The sequence below is a fragment of the Myotis myotis genome, unplaced genomic scaffold (assembly GCF_014108235.1).
Source record: "Myotis myotis isolate mMyoMyo1 unplaced genomic scaffold, mMyoMyo1.p scaffold_m19_p_1, whole genome shotgun sequence".
In the NCBI taxonomy this organism is placed as follows: Eukaryota; Metazoa; Chordata; class Mammalia; order Chiroptera; family Vespertilionidae; genus Myotis; species Myotis myotis.
The window spans coordinates 23,164,154-23,179,842 of record NW_023416313.1 but is presented as its reverse complement, the minus strand read 5'-3'; the positions used below and the strand labels follow the sequence as shown (position 1 = coordinate 23,179,842).

Genomic DNA, 15,689 nt, shown 5'->3' with positions numbered 1-15,689 from the left:
TCGCCGCCGCTCCTGCCCGGCGCCCGGGCCCCGCCCGCCCTAGAGGAAATATTTTAATATTGCTATTCACATCCCCTGGCCTGGTGCTGGGCGGGGAGGCACCCTCACATCCCGGGCTGGCGCAAGTCCCTGCCCACTAATGCTTCAAGTCCCCACTCACCTGTGCCTGCCTCACATGCAGTCTCCAGCTGTGCAGTCCTTACGGTGTCATGGCATGATGACCATTTGCATATTAGCCTTTAATTATGATGATGGTATCTGGCCCAACTTTTTGATTATTATGTGTGGTAAATTCCTGGAAATGTAATCATCTAGCCCAGGAGCCTGAATATTTGCTACATCCTGTCAAACTGTCTCCAGAAATGCTGTCTCCCATACTCCAGAGCAGTGCTGTCAGGTGTCTGTTTCATCGCACCCTCTCCAGTACTGAATATTGTGATTTTTTAAATGTTCCACGTATCTTCCCTTTGCAATTACTTGATTACCTTTGAAGTTAACTTTTCTCATGTATATTAGTTACTATATTTCTTCTTTAGTTCAAGGTCTTTGCTCGGACATATTCTTCTTTGATTAATCCTATTTCTTTTGAGTTCGCGGGAAGCAATAGCAGCTTCCATGGAGGAAGGTGGGGGGCTAAAAGGGGGAGAGTGGTGCTGGACCAGATGTGGTTGGCAATGGCTCCTGTTAAAGGTTAGATCAGAGGTGAGGGGGTTAAGGGAGGTGTTAGGTTCTGAGACTGAAATGTTAGGGTGAGGGCATGCAGTCAAAGGTCACCATTTGGTAGGTTGGGCCCCTGGGGTCTGGGGTGTAGGATGAGGGTCAGACCCTGGTTTGGTGAGAGGTGCAGGAGGGGAACGGTCTAGCTGGGAAGACCCGTGGGTCTGGGCAGCTCCCCGGATTCAGGCACCCAGCACTTGCCGCCAGCGCTGGGGCCACCGCACTGTCCAGGCCCTGTGACAGCCAGATGGACCTGCAGCTTCAGCTCCGGCCACACTGCAGGGGCTGTGGGGAGTCACGTGGCCCCTAAGCTGGTACCTCCTTGCCTTTGAGTTGGGTGCACACCCCTCTTCAGGGAAACCACCTGAGTGGTCCCTCTAGGTGACGTCACCTGGTGATGCCATCAGCGGGCGCACACCACACAGCCTGATGCTGCACAGGCTGGGGGAGACTTTTTAGGAGGAGGTCCTCTGTCCCCTAACCCCGCCACCACAGGCCCAGAGCCCTCATCCCTGTGCACGTGGTATTCTGTAACTGGCACTCAGAGGTCAGGGTGGGGGCAGGGGTTCCCACAGCGTCAGAAACCACTTGTCCCAAGGTCCCATGATCTGTGTTGCCACATGACTGCATGGCCTCGGTGTTATGCCACTACTTTCTGATGCCAGTTTTACACCTTAAACTCTTAAATTAACCACAAGGACAGCTTTCCTCTTCACCCTCCTGGGACTCACAGTTCTGTTGCATATGCTCATTTCAAAGGGCAGTTTCTAGTTCTTGGCCATGTGGGGTGTTGCTGACTTTTCATTCTAGGTTTGCAAGTGGGGCATCCTGAATTCTGTGAGGATGGTGACTCTGTCTGTTCTACAGCAAGCCTGTGAGCGAATAAATATGATCCCCGTTTTACATCTACTCTCAGACTGCAGTAACATTTCCCCAAGTGGGACTGGATCCTGTAAACCAATTCCCACACTCCACTGTACTGAATAAGAATGAGGATCTGAGCTCACCTTTCACATGAGGAGCCAATGAGACAGCCTCACATCCCCGGCCAGGCTGCGGGCTGGGAGGCAGTGTCATGTCCTGGGAAGCACAAGTCCTTGCCCCTGTCCCTGACGCTGCAAGTCCCCGCCCACCTGTGCCTGAAGTGAGTGCAGTCTGCTAATTGGTCGTTATGTGACAGGGTCCCAACCAATTTGCATATTACCCTATTATAAGCATACTAGTGCTCTGGTGCACGGATTCATGCACATTGAAAAGAAATTAATTATAACGTTGCTGGCAGAGCAGGACTGGGCCAGACAGACTGGACATGCCCTGGGGCCAACCTCCCACGGTCCCTCCCTGGCCGGCTGCACCTGGGGTGGCACCGTGGCTCGAAGGGCGTCTGCGGAGTGAGCAGGTTCCCTCCGGCAGGTGGGGTCCCTCAGCCTGACCTGTGGGGATTGGGCCAAAACCGGCTCTCCGACATCCCCCGAGGGGTCCTGGAGTGTGAGAGGGCACTCTGCAAAGTTGCTGTCATACAGGGTATGAAATGCAAATGCAAGGTTGCAGTAAACCAGATTCAGGGCCGACAGTGCCCCAGCAACAACATAACTCATGGCCAAAGGTGGAATTGCGCTGCCCCATGAGGAATTGGGCTCCCTCCTCTCTGGTTTCAGGGTGCATCAACCGAGAACTGCCACTGCCAAATCACTGCAGCTTGGCAGCTCCTGTGTTGAGCATCTGCCCCCTGGTGGTCAGTGCACATCATAGCTACCGGTTGGATGGACACCAAGCATATTAGCCTTTTATATATATTGATATGTATGTACTAGAGGCCTGGTGCACAAAATTTATGCACTCGGGGGGGAGTTGTCCCTCAGCCTGGCCTGCATCCTCTTGCAGTCCAGGAGCCCTCGGGGGACGTCTGACTGACAGTGGGGAGCGGGCCTAAGCCGGCAGTTGGACATCCTTAGCACTGCTGCGGAAGCGGAAGAGGCTCCCGCCACCACTGCTGTGCTTGTCAGCCATGAGTCTGGCTTCTGGCTGAGCGGCGCTCTCCCTGTGGGAGTGCACTGACCGCTGCGGGCAGCTCCTGCATTGAGCATCTGCCCCCTGGCGGTCAGTACACGTCATAGCAACCGGTCATTCCACCTTTGGGCCAAAACCAGCTCTCTGACATCCCCCGAGGGGTCCTGGATTGCGAGAGGGTGCAAGCCAGGCCGAGGGACCCCACTGGTGCACAATAGGGAGGGACGCGGGAGGTTGGCCAGCTGGGGAGGGGCCGTGGGAGGGCTCCAGGGCATGTCCGGCCCTTCTCGCTCCGTCACAATTGGCTGGACTCTAGCAGACTACTGGCTGGAGCATCTGTCCCCTGGTGGTCAGTGCATGTCATACCTACCGGTTAAACAGTTGACTGTTTGCCCCCTGGTGGTCGGTCAGTGAACATCATAGCGAGCAGTTGAGCACCCTTAGCATATCATTAGCATACTAGGAGCCCAGTGCGCAATTCGAAATCGTGTGGCGCTGCCCACCCTCGAGTCGCTGGTCCGGTCCTGCCTTCCTCTCTGGTCCTTGAAGCAGCCAAGTGGCCGCTGCTGATCAGGCCCTCCCCCAGCGCAGGCACATGGAGGCCCTGCCGCCCCGCCCCCAACACTGTGTGCATAACCTCCTCTGGTCCCGTCGACCCATTATGGAGTCCCAGTTAATTAGCATATTTCTCTATTTCATATATATAGATAACGCTTTGATTGGTCGAATGGCCGACTGGACAACCAGACACTTGGCATATTAGGCTTTTATTATGTAGGATAAAAGGAACAAAAGGATGATGCAGGGAAATGACATGCAAATAGCCTCCCAGAGTCAAATTGTTTTAAACAAAAATGTGAGGAATTTGAACTTGATGTCTGGAAAAAAGGCTCAGGGAGCTTCACAGAACTGCTGGCCCACAGTTGGAATACACATCTTCAGTGTGGCACACTCTGTTGCAATGATCTGTGCTCAGGTGAACTTCCCTTGCTAGACAGACTAAGTTTGACATCAGGCTGCACGTTTATCACCAGCATCCAGGAAAGTGCCTAGCTCACAGCAATGTTCAAACAGGATTCAATCAGTGAACATATGAACCAACACACAAATAGCTCTGAGGACTTGGTCTTTTTGGATGCAGAGATTATGAGTTAGATGCCTTTTTTTTTTTTTTCAAAACCCCTTCAAAGGAGGACATATGCATTTGATTCGTCACATAAAACACTTTTTAAAACCACACGAGTTATCAATATCATGAAATAACAATACTTTCCTATAATAGCATTATGTTTGAGGTAAATCAATGAGATAAATGAGAGGCACTTCCAGTGTTTCTTAAAGAAACGAGGAACAGCTGTTATTTCATAAACCACAAAGAAAAACACAACAATAGACAGCTGGCCTGCATTTCCTCCTCCAAGTCAGTCTCTGGGACTTCACTTGGGATTTGTTCCTTCTAGGTACCAAGAGGAAATGGGTTGCCAGCTCCACACTCAAATTGGAAGGTCTTCCCCAAGGAAGATCAGCCATGAGAATGCACACGGGGCTGCCAGCACAGCACTTGCCCCTGATCACTGCCTGACTCCTCTGCGAAACATGTTCCCAGGCATCTGCAGGTCACGTGGCCCTGCTTGTCCCCAGTCGCAGCGCCCACCCCCATTCAGGCTGCAAGGCAAGGCAGGATATGAGCTCGGGGCTGCTCTTCGGTACAAAGTGTTTGCCCCCATCGCAGAGGGCTAGCTAAGCTTCTGTCAACGAGAACTGCCAGTGATTTACTGCTGCTGATAGTGTCCTCACTGGATTGCCACAGAATTTAAAGACCTGCAGCATGAAATGACCTCAGAGAACATTCAGTAAAATCTCTACATTTTAAAAATGACAGAATTATCACCCAAAGTCCATAGTTGACATTAGGGTTCACTCTTGGTGTGCATTCCATGGGTTTGGACAAAGGTGTAATGACATGCATTCACTATCGTACTATCATATAGAGAATTTTGTTTTATTGCCCCAAAAATCCTCTCTGCTCTGCTTATTCATGCCTCTCTCCCTGCTAACCCCTGGCAACCAATGAGCTTTTAATTGTCTCTGCAGTTTAGGTGACGATGTGTCAGTGTAGGTAGTTCATCAATAGTAATGGATGCACCACTCTGGTGGGGGATGCTGATAATGGGGGAGGTTATGCAGTGTAGGGGCAGGAGTTATATGGGATATTTCTGTACCTTCCTCTCAATTTTGCTGTGAACCTAGAACTGCCCTAAAAAAAGTTTAAACATATAACAAAATTGGAAATGCAGATGGAGAAGTCCAAGGTCACAGAGCTGATTTACAGCAGACCAAGACGAGAACCCAGCGTTATGCTGCAAGCTTTATGAACCACAAACTATTCTACCCTGCATCCCATAACAAAAAGTCAAGAAATACTCAGTGAGCACCCACGGTGTGCTATTTCTTGGAAATACAGGTGAGAAATAATAGAGTTGGGGAAATCTCCTCTAGATTCAACTGATCGTCTGCTTATGTGAGTGGCAGAGAAGTGAGGCTATGTGCTGAGGTTTACAGCTGGGATCTGCTTTCCCACAACCATCCCCCCAAAATGCACATACATCCCAGCATCTCTACACTTTCGATACTGCTGTGCTCTGTGCCTAGGACTTTCTACTCCACCTTCAGCTGCTGCTCACCCTCCAAAGGCGAAGCAGCTCATTCCTCTCTCTTCTGTGAGGCTGTCTGTGCAGAATGACTCTCCCTCACACACTTCTGACCTCTGCGTGCTTTGCAAATAACTCTACTACAGAATCTGTGAGAATGACAGTTCTTTATTAGCCCTTCAATTAGACTGGGAGCTCCATTACAGCAGAATTGGATCTCAATTGCTTCTGTATTTTCAGAAATAGACTCTGTGATGAGGTATAGTTTACACGTCCAAAAAACCGCAAGGACACAGATCTACCATTTCTTATTTTCCAGTGTACAGTCTGAGACTTGAAAACATTATAACACAAAAATAAATATAGCTTCTATAATGAAGCATCTGATAGATTATATTGAATATTGTGGATTTAAGAGTTCTGGTAGGGCACAAGCTATGTATCACTAAGATATTAGAACATTTTTTCCTTTAGAAAATTGATTGTCAATGGTATTGTATTTCTCATTGTTCTGAAACTGTTCATAACCATTTAGGTTAACAATTAAGAATAATAATGGGTGATCATTTGCTTTTAAAATCACATAAAATACTTGAAGTAAAGAAAAAACAGCGTGGTCCTAGCTCAGGAACACTCACTCAAGGGGAATCATTCTGGAAGGTTATAAGGCCAGCAGTTATGAGGATAGAAGAAGGCACAGACTAAAATAATAAACCTGGAAAAGAAAATCTATTATACAAAAATTCTGGTTTTAGATTTTTGATTATGTACGAACAAGGCAAAAAAAAAAAATTCAGAGTCAGGTAAATAGTTATTTATCATCCTTGCTGCCTCAGGAACAAGAATTAAATTGTGCTGGAGTAAAAAGTTGTACAATAAAGTACTTTGCAAGTTTCAAATAACCAATTGTTTGATTCAAGATTTAAAGAGATAAAATGAATTGTAATGCATTGAACAAAAATGGTTAAGCTGTTTTTTCCCTAGCACATGTACAATGTATAACGGCGTATTATTAGAACTAAAAGGATTTAGGTTAAAAAACAAAACAAAACCAAACAACTTATCTTTTTTTTAAAGTATCTTTTGCTCCTTTTCACAGGTTTCTGTAAATTGTATTTTGCCTAAACATAAATACATTTGATCTGTTCATTTATTTTACTTTATAAACAATTGATAGAAATACACAGGGGTGGGCAAAAATAAGTATACAGTTGTGAATATGTGGAACAGAGTTTGTTCTTGTATTATTATTTACTAATTATTGTATTATTTTCCATTTGAACAGAACTGTAAACTTACTTTTGCCCACCCCGTGTATATACCAGACTACCTCGGAGATATTTCGAGTTCAGTTCCAGACTCCCCGTAATAAAGTATCTTAATAAAGCGAGTCGGAATCTTTTGCGTTCAGTTTGTTAAAAAGCTCAATGAAGTGACACACAATAAGACGAGGTCTGCCTACGTATGTAAAATGTGGGCATCTTACACATGACAGCCCAGAATTATCTAATTGTAAGGGCTTCCTGGTTATTTCAATTATTTATAAAAAGAATTACAGAGAAAACATATATTTGTTTACTATAATTAAAACATATTCATTATATTTTTTAAATCTTCATTTTTTAAAATTCTGATAATGCCGAGTCTTAACCTTTTAATAGGAATGTTGGTGTGTTAGGTTTACCTATCTCTTCTTTATTTATGTTAAAGATCCAACATAAGACAATGAGGAATGTAGGTCTATAAAAAAATATGAATACTTGTAGTGACAGTTTAAATCCCTTGGCCCTTATGAATGATGGTTAAGAAATCAAGTTCAGGGACATCCAAGATGGCAGCATAGGTAAACACCTGAACTTGCTGCCGCGCACAACCACATTAAAACTACAACTAAAAGACAAAACAAATATCATCCAGAACCACAGGAAGGCTGGCTGAGTGGAAATTCTACAACTAGAAGGAAAGAGAAAAGCGCATTGAGTCGGTAGGAGGTGCAGAGGTGTGGAAGTGCGGAGGTACGGAGGCGCACAAAAGGGGCTGGCAGCGGGGTACACAGTTGTCTTTCTCAATCGGAGGGAGATAGAAGCGCCCGACTGCTCTGAACTCCAGTTCTGGGCAAGAATTTGGGGACCCAGACTCATACAAAGAGAAACTGTACTGCCTGGCATTGGGCCAGAACGTGAGGGTGGCTTTCTCGCAGAGGTGCTTGCAGCGTTCACTGTTCCTGCACGGGGCTGCAGGACACAGATCCCGGGACCTTTCTGAGGCAGAGCAGACTGGCAGCCACTGAGGTTTGCTCCGCCCTGGTGATTCCCTGAGACCCTGCCCCACCCAATTTACAACCCCACCCAAGCTGTGCGCAGAAGCTTTTGCATACGAATGGCCTGGCCTTTCTCCGCCTAAAAACTGTCAAACTGTAGCTGGGTCAGAGAACCCCAGAGATTCCAAAAGAAGGCCTAAGGCTCATCAGCAGCCTGCATTACTTCACAGCTGTGCCTCATCTGGGCACCACCAAACCCCAAAGAGGAAGAATCTGCAGATCTCTTTGTAGCTCCTGCTGGGTGGCCTCAGGCAGTGGCTGACTTTGCACCTCCTTGGAGATCCAAGAGCCAGTCTACCCAGTGGTCAGAGTGAGACCATCCAGATTACAACTCTTCACATCCATAAGAGACACACTCGGGGGAAGACTCAGTGAGCGCCAGAGCCCCACTGAAGCAAGTCCTGCCCCATAAGGGTGTCTCAAGCACAGAAGTTCTCCCATTGTAGACACAACTGGTCCTCACAGCCAATTGACCTGGATGTCAATTCCTCCCAGTGATACCAACAGCAATCAAGGGTTAATTACAACAATACTATGCACACAGCTCAAAAAGGGGTGCACCAAGAGTGTCCACCTCAGGTAATTAGGGAGGCTGAGCCACTGGGCCCTATAGGACACCTAGCACACAAAGCCACTCTATCAACACAGGGAAGCAGCCAAAATGCGGAGACAAAGAAACATGTCACAAATGACAGAAATGGAGGAAAGCAAACTACTGGATATAGAGTTCAAAACCATAGTTATAAGGTTACTCAAGAATCTTCTAGAAACCTCTGAGAAATTTAGTGAGACCCTCAAGGATATGAAAAAGGACCAATTAGAAATTAAGCATACACTGACTGAAATAAAGAATAATATACAGAGACCCAACAGCAGACTAGAGTTAAGAATCAAGTCAAAGATTTGAAATATGAAGAAGCAAAAAACACCCAACCGGAAAAGCAAAAGGAAAAAAGAATACAAAAATATGAAGATAGCGCAAGGAGCGTCTGGGACAACTTCAAGCATACCAACATCCAAATTATAGGGGTGCCAGAAGAAGAGAGAGAGAAAGATATCGAAACCCTATTTGAAGAAATAATGACAGAAAACTTCCCCTACCTGGTGAAAGAAATAGACTTCCAAGTCCAGGAAGCGCAGAGAACCCCAAACAAAAGGAATCCAAAGAGGACCACACTAAGACACATCATAATTAAAATGCCAAGGGCAAAAGACAAAGAGAGAATATTAAAAGCAGCAAGAGAAAAATAGTTACCGACAAGGGAGTATCCATACGACTGTCAGCTGATTTCTCAAGAGAAACCATGCAGGCCAGAAGGGAGTGGCAAGAAATATATTAAGTGATGAATAGCAAGAACCTATAACCAAGATTACTTTATCCAGCAAAGCTATCATTCAGAATTGAAGGTCAGATAAAGAGCTTCACAGACAAGAAAAAGCTAAAGGACTTCATCACTGCCAAATCAGTATTACATGAAATGCTGAAGGGTATTCTTTAAGAAGAGGAAGAAGAAGAAAAAGGTAAAGATAAAAATTATGAACAACAAAGTGACAAAAAATACATATCTATCAACAAATGAATCTAAAAATCAAATGAATAAAAAATCTAATGAGCCGAATAAACTGGTGAATAGAATAGAATCAGGGGCATAGAAAGGGAGTGGACTGACAATTCTCGGGTGGAAGGAGGTGTGGGGGGTCTGGAAGAGACTGGACAAAAATCGTACACCTATGGACGAGGACAGTGGGGGGGGGGTAAGGACAGGGGGTGGGGTGGGAACCAGGTGGAGGGGAGCTATGGGGGGGGGGGGAAGAGAAACAACTGTAATAATCTGAACAATAAAGATTTATTTAAAAAAAAGAATAAAGAAATCAAGTTCAGCTTAATGTAGGTAAATGCAATTGTGCCCAAGGCTGGAATATTTCACTCTGCTTTTGCCTGCAGGTTATACTTTTGTGGCTGGAAAAAATGTTCTTCAATAGCAGTAACTAGTTCATTTAGTTCTTTCTTCAGCTGCTCAGGATCACTGCAAAATAAGGGGGGAAATTCTAGATCAGTGGATTTTCACAAAGCATATTTTATTTTTTAAATACATTTTTATTGATTTCAGAGCGGAAGGGAGAGGGAGAGAGAGATAGAAACATCAATGATGAGAGAGAATCATTGATCTACTGCCTCCTGCAAGCCCTCTACTGGGGATCGAGACCACAACCCAGGCATGTGCCCTGACCAGAATCAAACCTGGGACCCTTTAGTCCCACAGGCGACGCTCTATCCACTGAGCCAAAACAGCCAGGGCCCAAAGCATATTTAAATTCTCCCCACTGTGACCAAGTACAACTGACATGTAACCTTCAGAGGAAGGCTACTAATAAATCAGACAAAACAGAAGTCCAGGGTGCCTAGCCTCTGTTAACAACAAAAAATCCCATGAGACAATATCAATTATTTTCCCCAAAGGCTTTCCCAAAGTCTCAACCATAAACAAAAACCACCCCTTTCTAGTCTTCAAAAGAATGTTTAAGAAACACAATGTTTGCCCTCACATCCCTAAAGTTCTGCAATGTTTGTGCCTAACATTGCAGAGAAAACTTCATGACTCCCGTTGTCACTAAGTCCTGCTGAACTGTTACAAGCCAGAGCTGTTATGCCCTAGGTCTCCCAGGACAAGAATGTTCCTGATCCTGTTTCCACACAACTTCTGGAAGCTAAGTGGCAGGTGTGGCTGTAAGGCCTTCCTAGACCAGACAGGGCCAGGGAACCTCCTAGCGGGCCTGCTAGTCATGCACCAGGAACTCAGACCCTGGGGTTTATCTTCATTATTCTACCTCCGGAACAAAGGGCCACACTAAAATATAAACTCTAATCTAGGGAGCAAGATCCCGCTAAGGAAATCCAGTTTTTAAGCAGGTGGAAAACACTCATTCACATGTAAACGATTAGAAGGCAGATGACAGATAAACCGGACTTGGAATTAGACAAGTTTCCAGCAGCTCATATAAGTGTCAGGCCACTAGCACAGTATGAGTTACTATGAGAACTTTAACCCAAAAAGCTACTTTAAAAAAAGCTACATCCTTCAATTCAAAATTTCATTACTTTATACTTAACTATCTTTCACATACTAGTATACAAACTTTTAAAAATATATTTTATTGACTTTTTTACAGAGAGGAAGAAAAAAGGATAGAGTTAGAAACATCGATCAGCTGCTTCCTGCACACCCCCTACTGGGGATGTGCCTGCAACCAAGGTACATGCCCTTGACCGGAATCGAACCTGGGACCCTTCAGTCCGCAGGCCAATGCTCTATCCACTGAGCCAAACTGGTCAGAGCTACAAACTTTATTTTAATGGAGATGGCAATCCTTGTCACTTAAGATCATTTTTACATTGTGCAAGCTAAGAGTACAACTAACACAACCCATCTTGTTACAGGCGTTAATTCTGGCTCTAGTGGTTACTAGGGTGTGCCCCCGGGAAGGCTCAGCCTTTGGAAGGCCCAGATTCCTCATTTGTAAAATTGGGATAAAGACTGTACCTGCCCAAGAGAGTTGCTGTGTAGATTGAGACAAATTATAGAAAGCAATTAGCATAGAATCTGGCCCCAAAACCTCAATAAATGCAAGCTGTCATTATAATTATTTTTATCCCTGTTGGTAACACATAAAGTAATTATGCTTCATAAGTACATATGAATCATGCAGGTCTTTTTTTTCCTTCCCCGTAAGTGTGCTTTGAAGAAAAAAGCAATCCTCAGGAAGGCACATAACTAATTACTGTGTGTGTTTTTTCAACAATATACCTAAAACTCAACAGTGAATTTACTACATATGGACATACAGACATATACATATCTGTAGTCTACAGAGAGCTATGTATCTTTATAGCTCCAACTGGTCTTGTTTCTGTTAGAACCCTCCCTGATATAATTATCATCTAAACCTTAGCTAGTAAGAGAAAGTCTTTGTTCTTAGGAATGCATATTAAAGTCTATGACTTACTTTTAAATGGCTCAGGGGAAAAATAAACAACAACCAAAAATATAATGTATACAGTGAGAGAGAGCAAATATCACAAAATGTTAGCAATTGCTAATTCTAGGTTGAGGTAGGCAAACCATGGCTTTATGGCGTGTTTGCGTAAATTTTACTGAAACATTGCCACACCCGTTCCTTCATGTCTATGGCTGTTTTCTAGCTACGACAGCAGACCTAGTAGTTGTGGCAGAAACCATAGGACCTGCAAACCCTAAAATATTTACTATCTAGCTCTTTACAGGAAAAGCTTGCCAAGTCCTGGTCTAAGCAAGGGTATGTAATATTCTCTACATTATTATTTCAACATTTCTGTAGGTTTCAAATTTTCCAAAATAAAAACTAAAGACATCTACCCCAACAAAATAGCCATGGTTTTACTGCTGTTGTACAGTAGGTATGCTGGTGCCTGGCTTGAGACCCGACAGCTATAGCCATAGCTGACTTAGTGCTTAATGACCCATTTAATGAAAGCAAGCAACATTTCAATGCATATAATAAAAGCACACTTTTTCTAAGTGTTTTCAGCAATTTATAAATCAGTATTTGAATTTAAGTCCATTCAGTAAGCCATGTGAAAAATGTAAATACCACAGACCCTTAAACATTGAATAGTACTGTTATTTTAAAGCAAAGTTTTCTGGAATATTAGGCACATTTTTCACAGGATAATGAAAAGGAAAAGACAAATATAGACAAATATCTATAGAAAACATCTTTAAATTGGTCTAACGTCTATTTCCCCCCCCCCCAAAAGAATAAGATACAGAAATATACAAACACTAAATGAGAATGAGAATTACAAAGAAGCCAATGGAAAAATCATACTTGATGTAGTAGCAAACAGCTTGTTATTTAACACACATGGAAACACCAATACTTACACAATCCTACATAATAAAGAGGTAATATGCAAATTAACCCTCATGTCCTCACAAGATGGCTGCCTACAACCAGGCCAGCAGGGGGGGTTAGTGAGGAACAACCAAATAACTGAACAGCAGGCTGCGTAGGACGACAAGGCCGGCAGGGGGGCCGTGAGGGGCGACCAGGCCGGAAGTGGGGTGCAGTTAGGAGAGACCAGGCTGGCACGCAGAGGCAGTGAGGGGCAACAAGGCAGGCAGGCAGTGAGCGATTAGGAGCCAGCAGTCCAGGACTTGAGAGGGATGTCTGATTGCCAGTTTAGGTCCAATCCCCGGGATCAGGCATAAACCGGCAGTCGGACATCTCCCAAGGGGTCCCAGATTGGAGAGGGTGCAGGCTGGGCTGAGGGGAGCCCCCACCCCGTGCATGAATTTCATGCACTGGGCCTCTAGTATTCCATAAAACACTGGTAATGCAAAGTGCTCAGAAAATGAGCTGTTTTATGTTTAAGTTGCTTCATAGCTGAGTTTTTGCCCTTTAAGCACAAGAAGGTTTTAATGAGAATCTGTAGCAAATCTATTACAGTCCCATGACTTCATAGATCCATGTGATTAAGTACCTTGATGGTTAAGAACTATAATCATGACTCTGACAGCTGTTCGGGAGCTCTTACTCAGAAGATGCATTGCCCACTAGGAGCAGAATGCTATTTCACTTAAACTCTCTGAGTTCTTGTTTCCATGTTTCTAGTTTTGTTTTGCTTCAGTATTTCTTGCTTTGCTATCAGCACTCACTTTGCCTGTCTAAGGGAAGTCTAACCCTAACAATTGTTTCCTCACCCACTCCTAATTTGCTGTATTTTCATCTGCTATTGGCTTGCCAATTTACGATGCTCAGCAGTGTTCCTCTCCTCCCACTTCCACATGGGGCAAATCTGATTCACAAACTCAGGAAAACCTTTCTACAAGCAAAGCTTTGGAATACATGTTGTAACAACCACCAAGTCTTCTGCCGTCTACTACAGTAGCCATTAGCCACAAGTGGCTGTCAAGCATTTGAAATATGCCTCGTACAACCAAGAAACTGATGTTTAAATTTCATTTAAGTCCGATTGATTGAAATTCAAATTTAAAAATTGACACTTGATTTGGCTGTTGGAAAACTTAAGTATGTTTGGAATAACTGGGGTATCAAATTCTACGTTTTCTACTGTAAATTTTATGAGCTCTAAATACAGTTATAGTATTTCCAAAAAAAATTTGGCATTTGAATTGAGATACATGGCAAGTTGTAAGATACTAAATGGATTGTGAAGACTTTGTGTGACAAAAACGTGAAATATCTCAATAACTTTTAGCATGGATTACATATTGTAATGACACTATTTAAATAGACTAAGTTAAATCAAATATATTATTAAAATTAATTTCACCAGTTTCTATTCACTAATGGAACATTTAAATTTGCATATGTGGCTCACATTTTATTTCTATTGGACAGAGTTGATTTCACCTTAAATTTTTCCCCCTGATTCTTAACTGTAATCTAAATAGAGAAGAGCTAGTTAACTGTGGGTTAAGTAGTTTGCAGTAGCACATTTGCACCTGCTAATGACATACACCACAGTTGTTAAAGTTCAAAATGTTACAGTTGGAAAGTGACCAACTCCAGCCCTTTCCCATACTCAAGAAGACACGACCCTGAAGCTACCAGACCATCAGTCCTTCGGTTGCAAGGGCTCTTTCTGACATTGACTCTTTATCCTGGGACCCAGCATAGCCCAATGCAACCAAACAGGTGCTCAAAATATGTGCTGAATGCATGTGCAATGATTTTACTTTATTGTATCAGACACATGCGGAAAAAGAGAAAAACTCATTGGTGCTTACCTCACATAAAAAGTACTAGAGCCCTAGCTGGTTTGGCTCAGTGGATAGAGTGTTGGCCTGAGGACCAAAGGGTCCCAGGTTCGATTCTGGTCAAGGACACATGACTGGGTTGCAGGCTCGATCCCCAGTAGGGGATGTGCAGGAGGCAGCCAATCAATGATTCTCTCTCATCATTGATGTTTCTATCTCCCTCTCTCTCTCCCTTCCTCTCTGAAATCAATAAGAATATATTTTTAAAAAATAGTACTAGAAAAAGGAAATAATATTACTATTACTGAAATTAGGAATGACATTTTTCCCATACAAAGAAAAGTTGGGAGAGAAAGAGATGTAGTTAAGCTTGAGGGAACACTCGTGTCCCTGGATGCTCCAAGCAGCTGTTAATATCACAGTATTGCTGTAGTTTCTGGAACAAGCTTCCCAGTTAAACGACATACTGTGGAGGGAATGTTTTACTCAGCATATAAACAGAACCAACTAGGAAGTTTAGGGGCTGAAAACCATCCACATCTTACCTGTTTCCAGGCGGGGCACAGAGTTCCGCATAGTACTTGATTTTGGGCTCTGTCCCGCTGGTCCGCATGGTGGCCACACATCCATTCGCAAAGGTAAAGGAGATCATTTGGCTGCTTTTACTAGTAGGGAGAACCTAGGAATGAATTATACACATTCTGAATGTATATAGTAACAGAAACTCTTCTGGCCTAAATAATAGTTTCCTCTAGATAGGCAAGAAAATAAATGCCAAGCAACTATATTGGTTCAGGAAGAAGAACATTGTGGAGAAAATCTGAAAGTGCACTCCATACAAATGACACACTAGATAATAATAAAAAGGAAATGTGTGAAATTTAAGTAAACTTTGTAGGCTTTTTACCTCTTCCGTTCTACTCATGAAAACGATTAAAGCTTTACTAAAATTGAAATATATAATTTCACAAGAAATTGATTTAAATGGATTAATGATGCATTACAAAAAATAAAAATAAAAACAATACTAAACCTTACTTAACTTTGCAAAAATGTCTATGAACAGACTTAAAAAATAAAGCTTCTGGCGGATGTATTCATAACTGGAAGCCTCACTAAAATGACAGGAGTATGAGAAACAAAACAAATACAAGGGCAAAGAGGAAGAAAGGGAACCGCAGTAGATGGGGTTGCCTGCCAATCTGGGAAGTCAGAAAACAGATGGAGGAG

At 43.7% G+C, this 15,689-nt stretch overlaps 1 protein-coding gene across 2 annotated transcripts in view; it reads right to left on the bottom strand.

Annotated features, from left to right (window-relative positions):
• Positions 1–9,526: 9,526 nt before the first annotated feature.
• The window catches only part of PGM2 (phosphoglucomutase 2), a 30,746-nt gene continuing 24,583 nt past the window's right edge, over positions 9,527–15,689 (bottom strand). For both annotated transcript variants that reach the window (XM_036331200.1, XM_036331209.1), the window contains 2 exons: positions 15,005–15,138; positions 9,527–9,725 (listed from right to left, as the gene is read on the bottom strand). In XM_036331200.1, the coding sequence (XP_036187093.1) occupies positions 9,623–9,725; positions 15,005–15,138 (237 nt within the window). In that variant the 3' untranslated portion in view covers positions 9,527–9,622. The remainder of the gene's footprint in view (positions 9,726–15,004; positions 15,139–15,689) is intronic.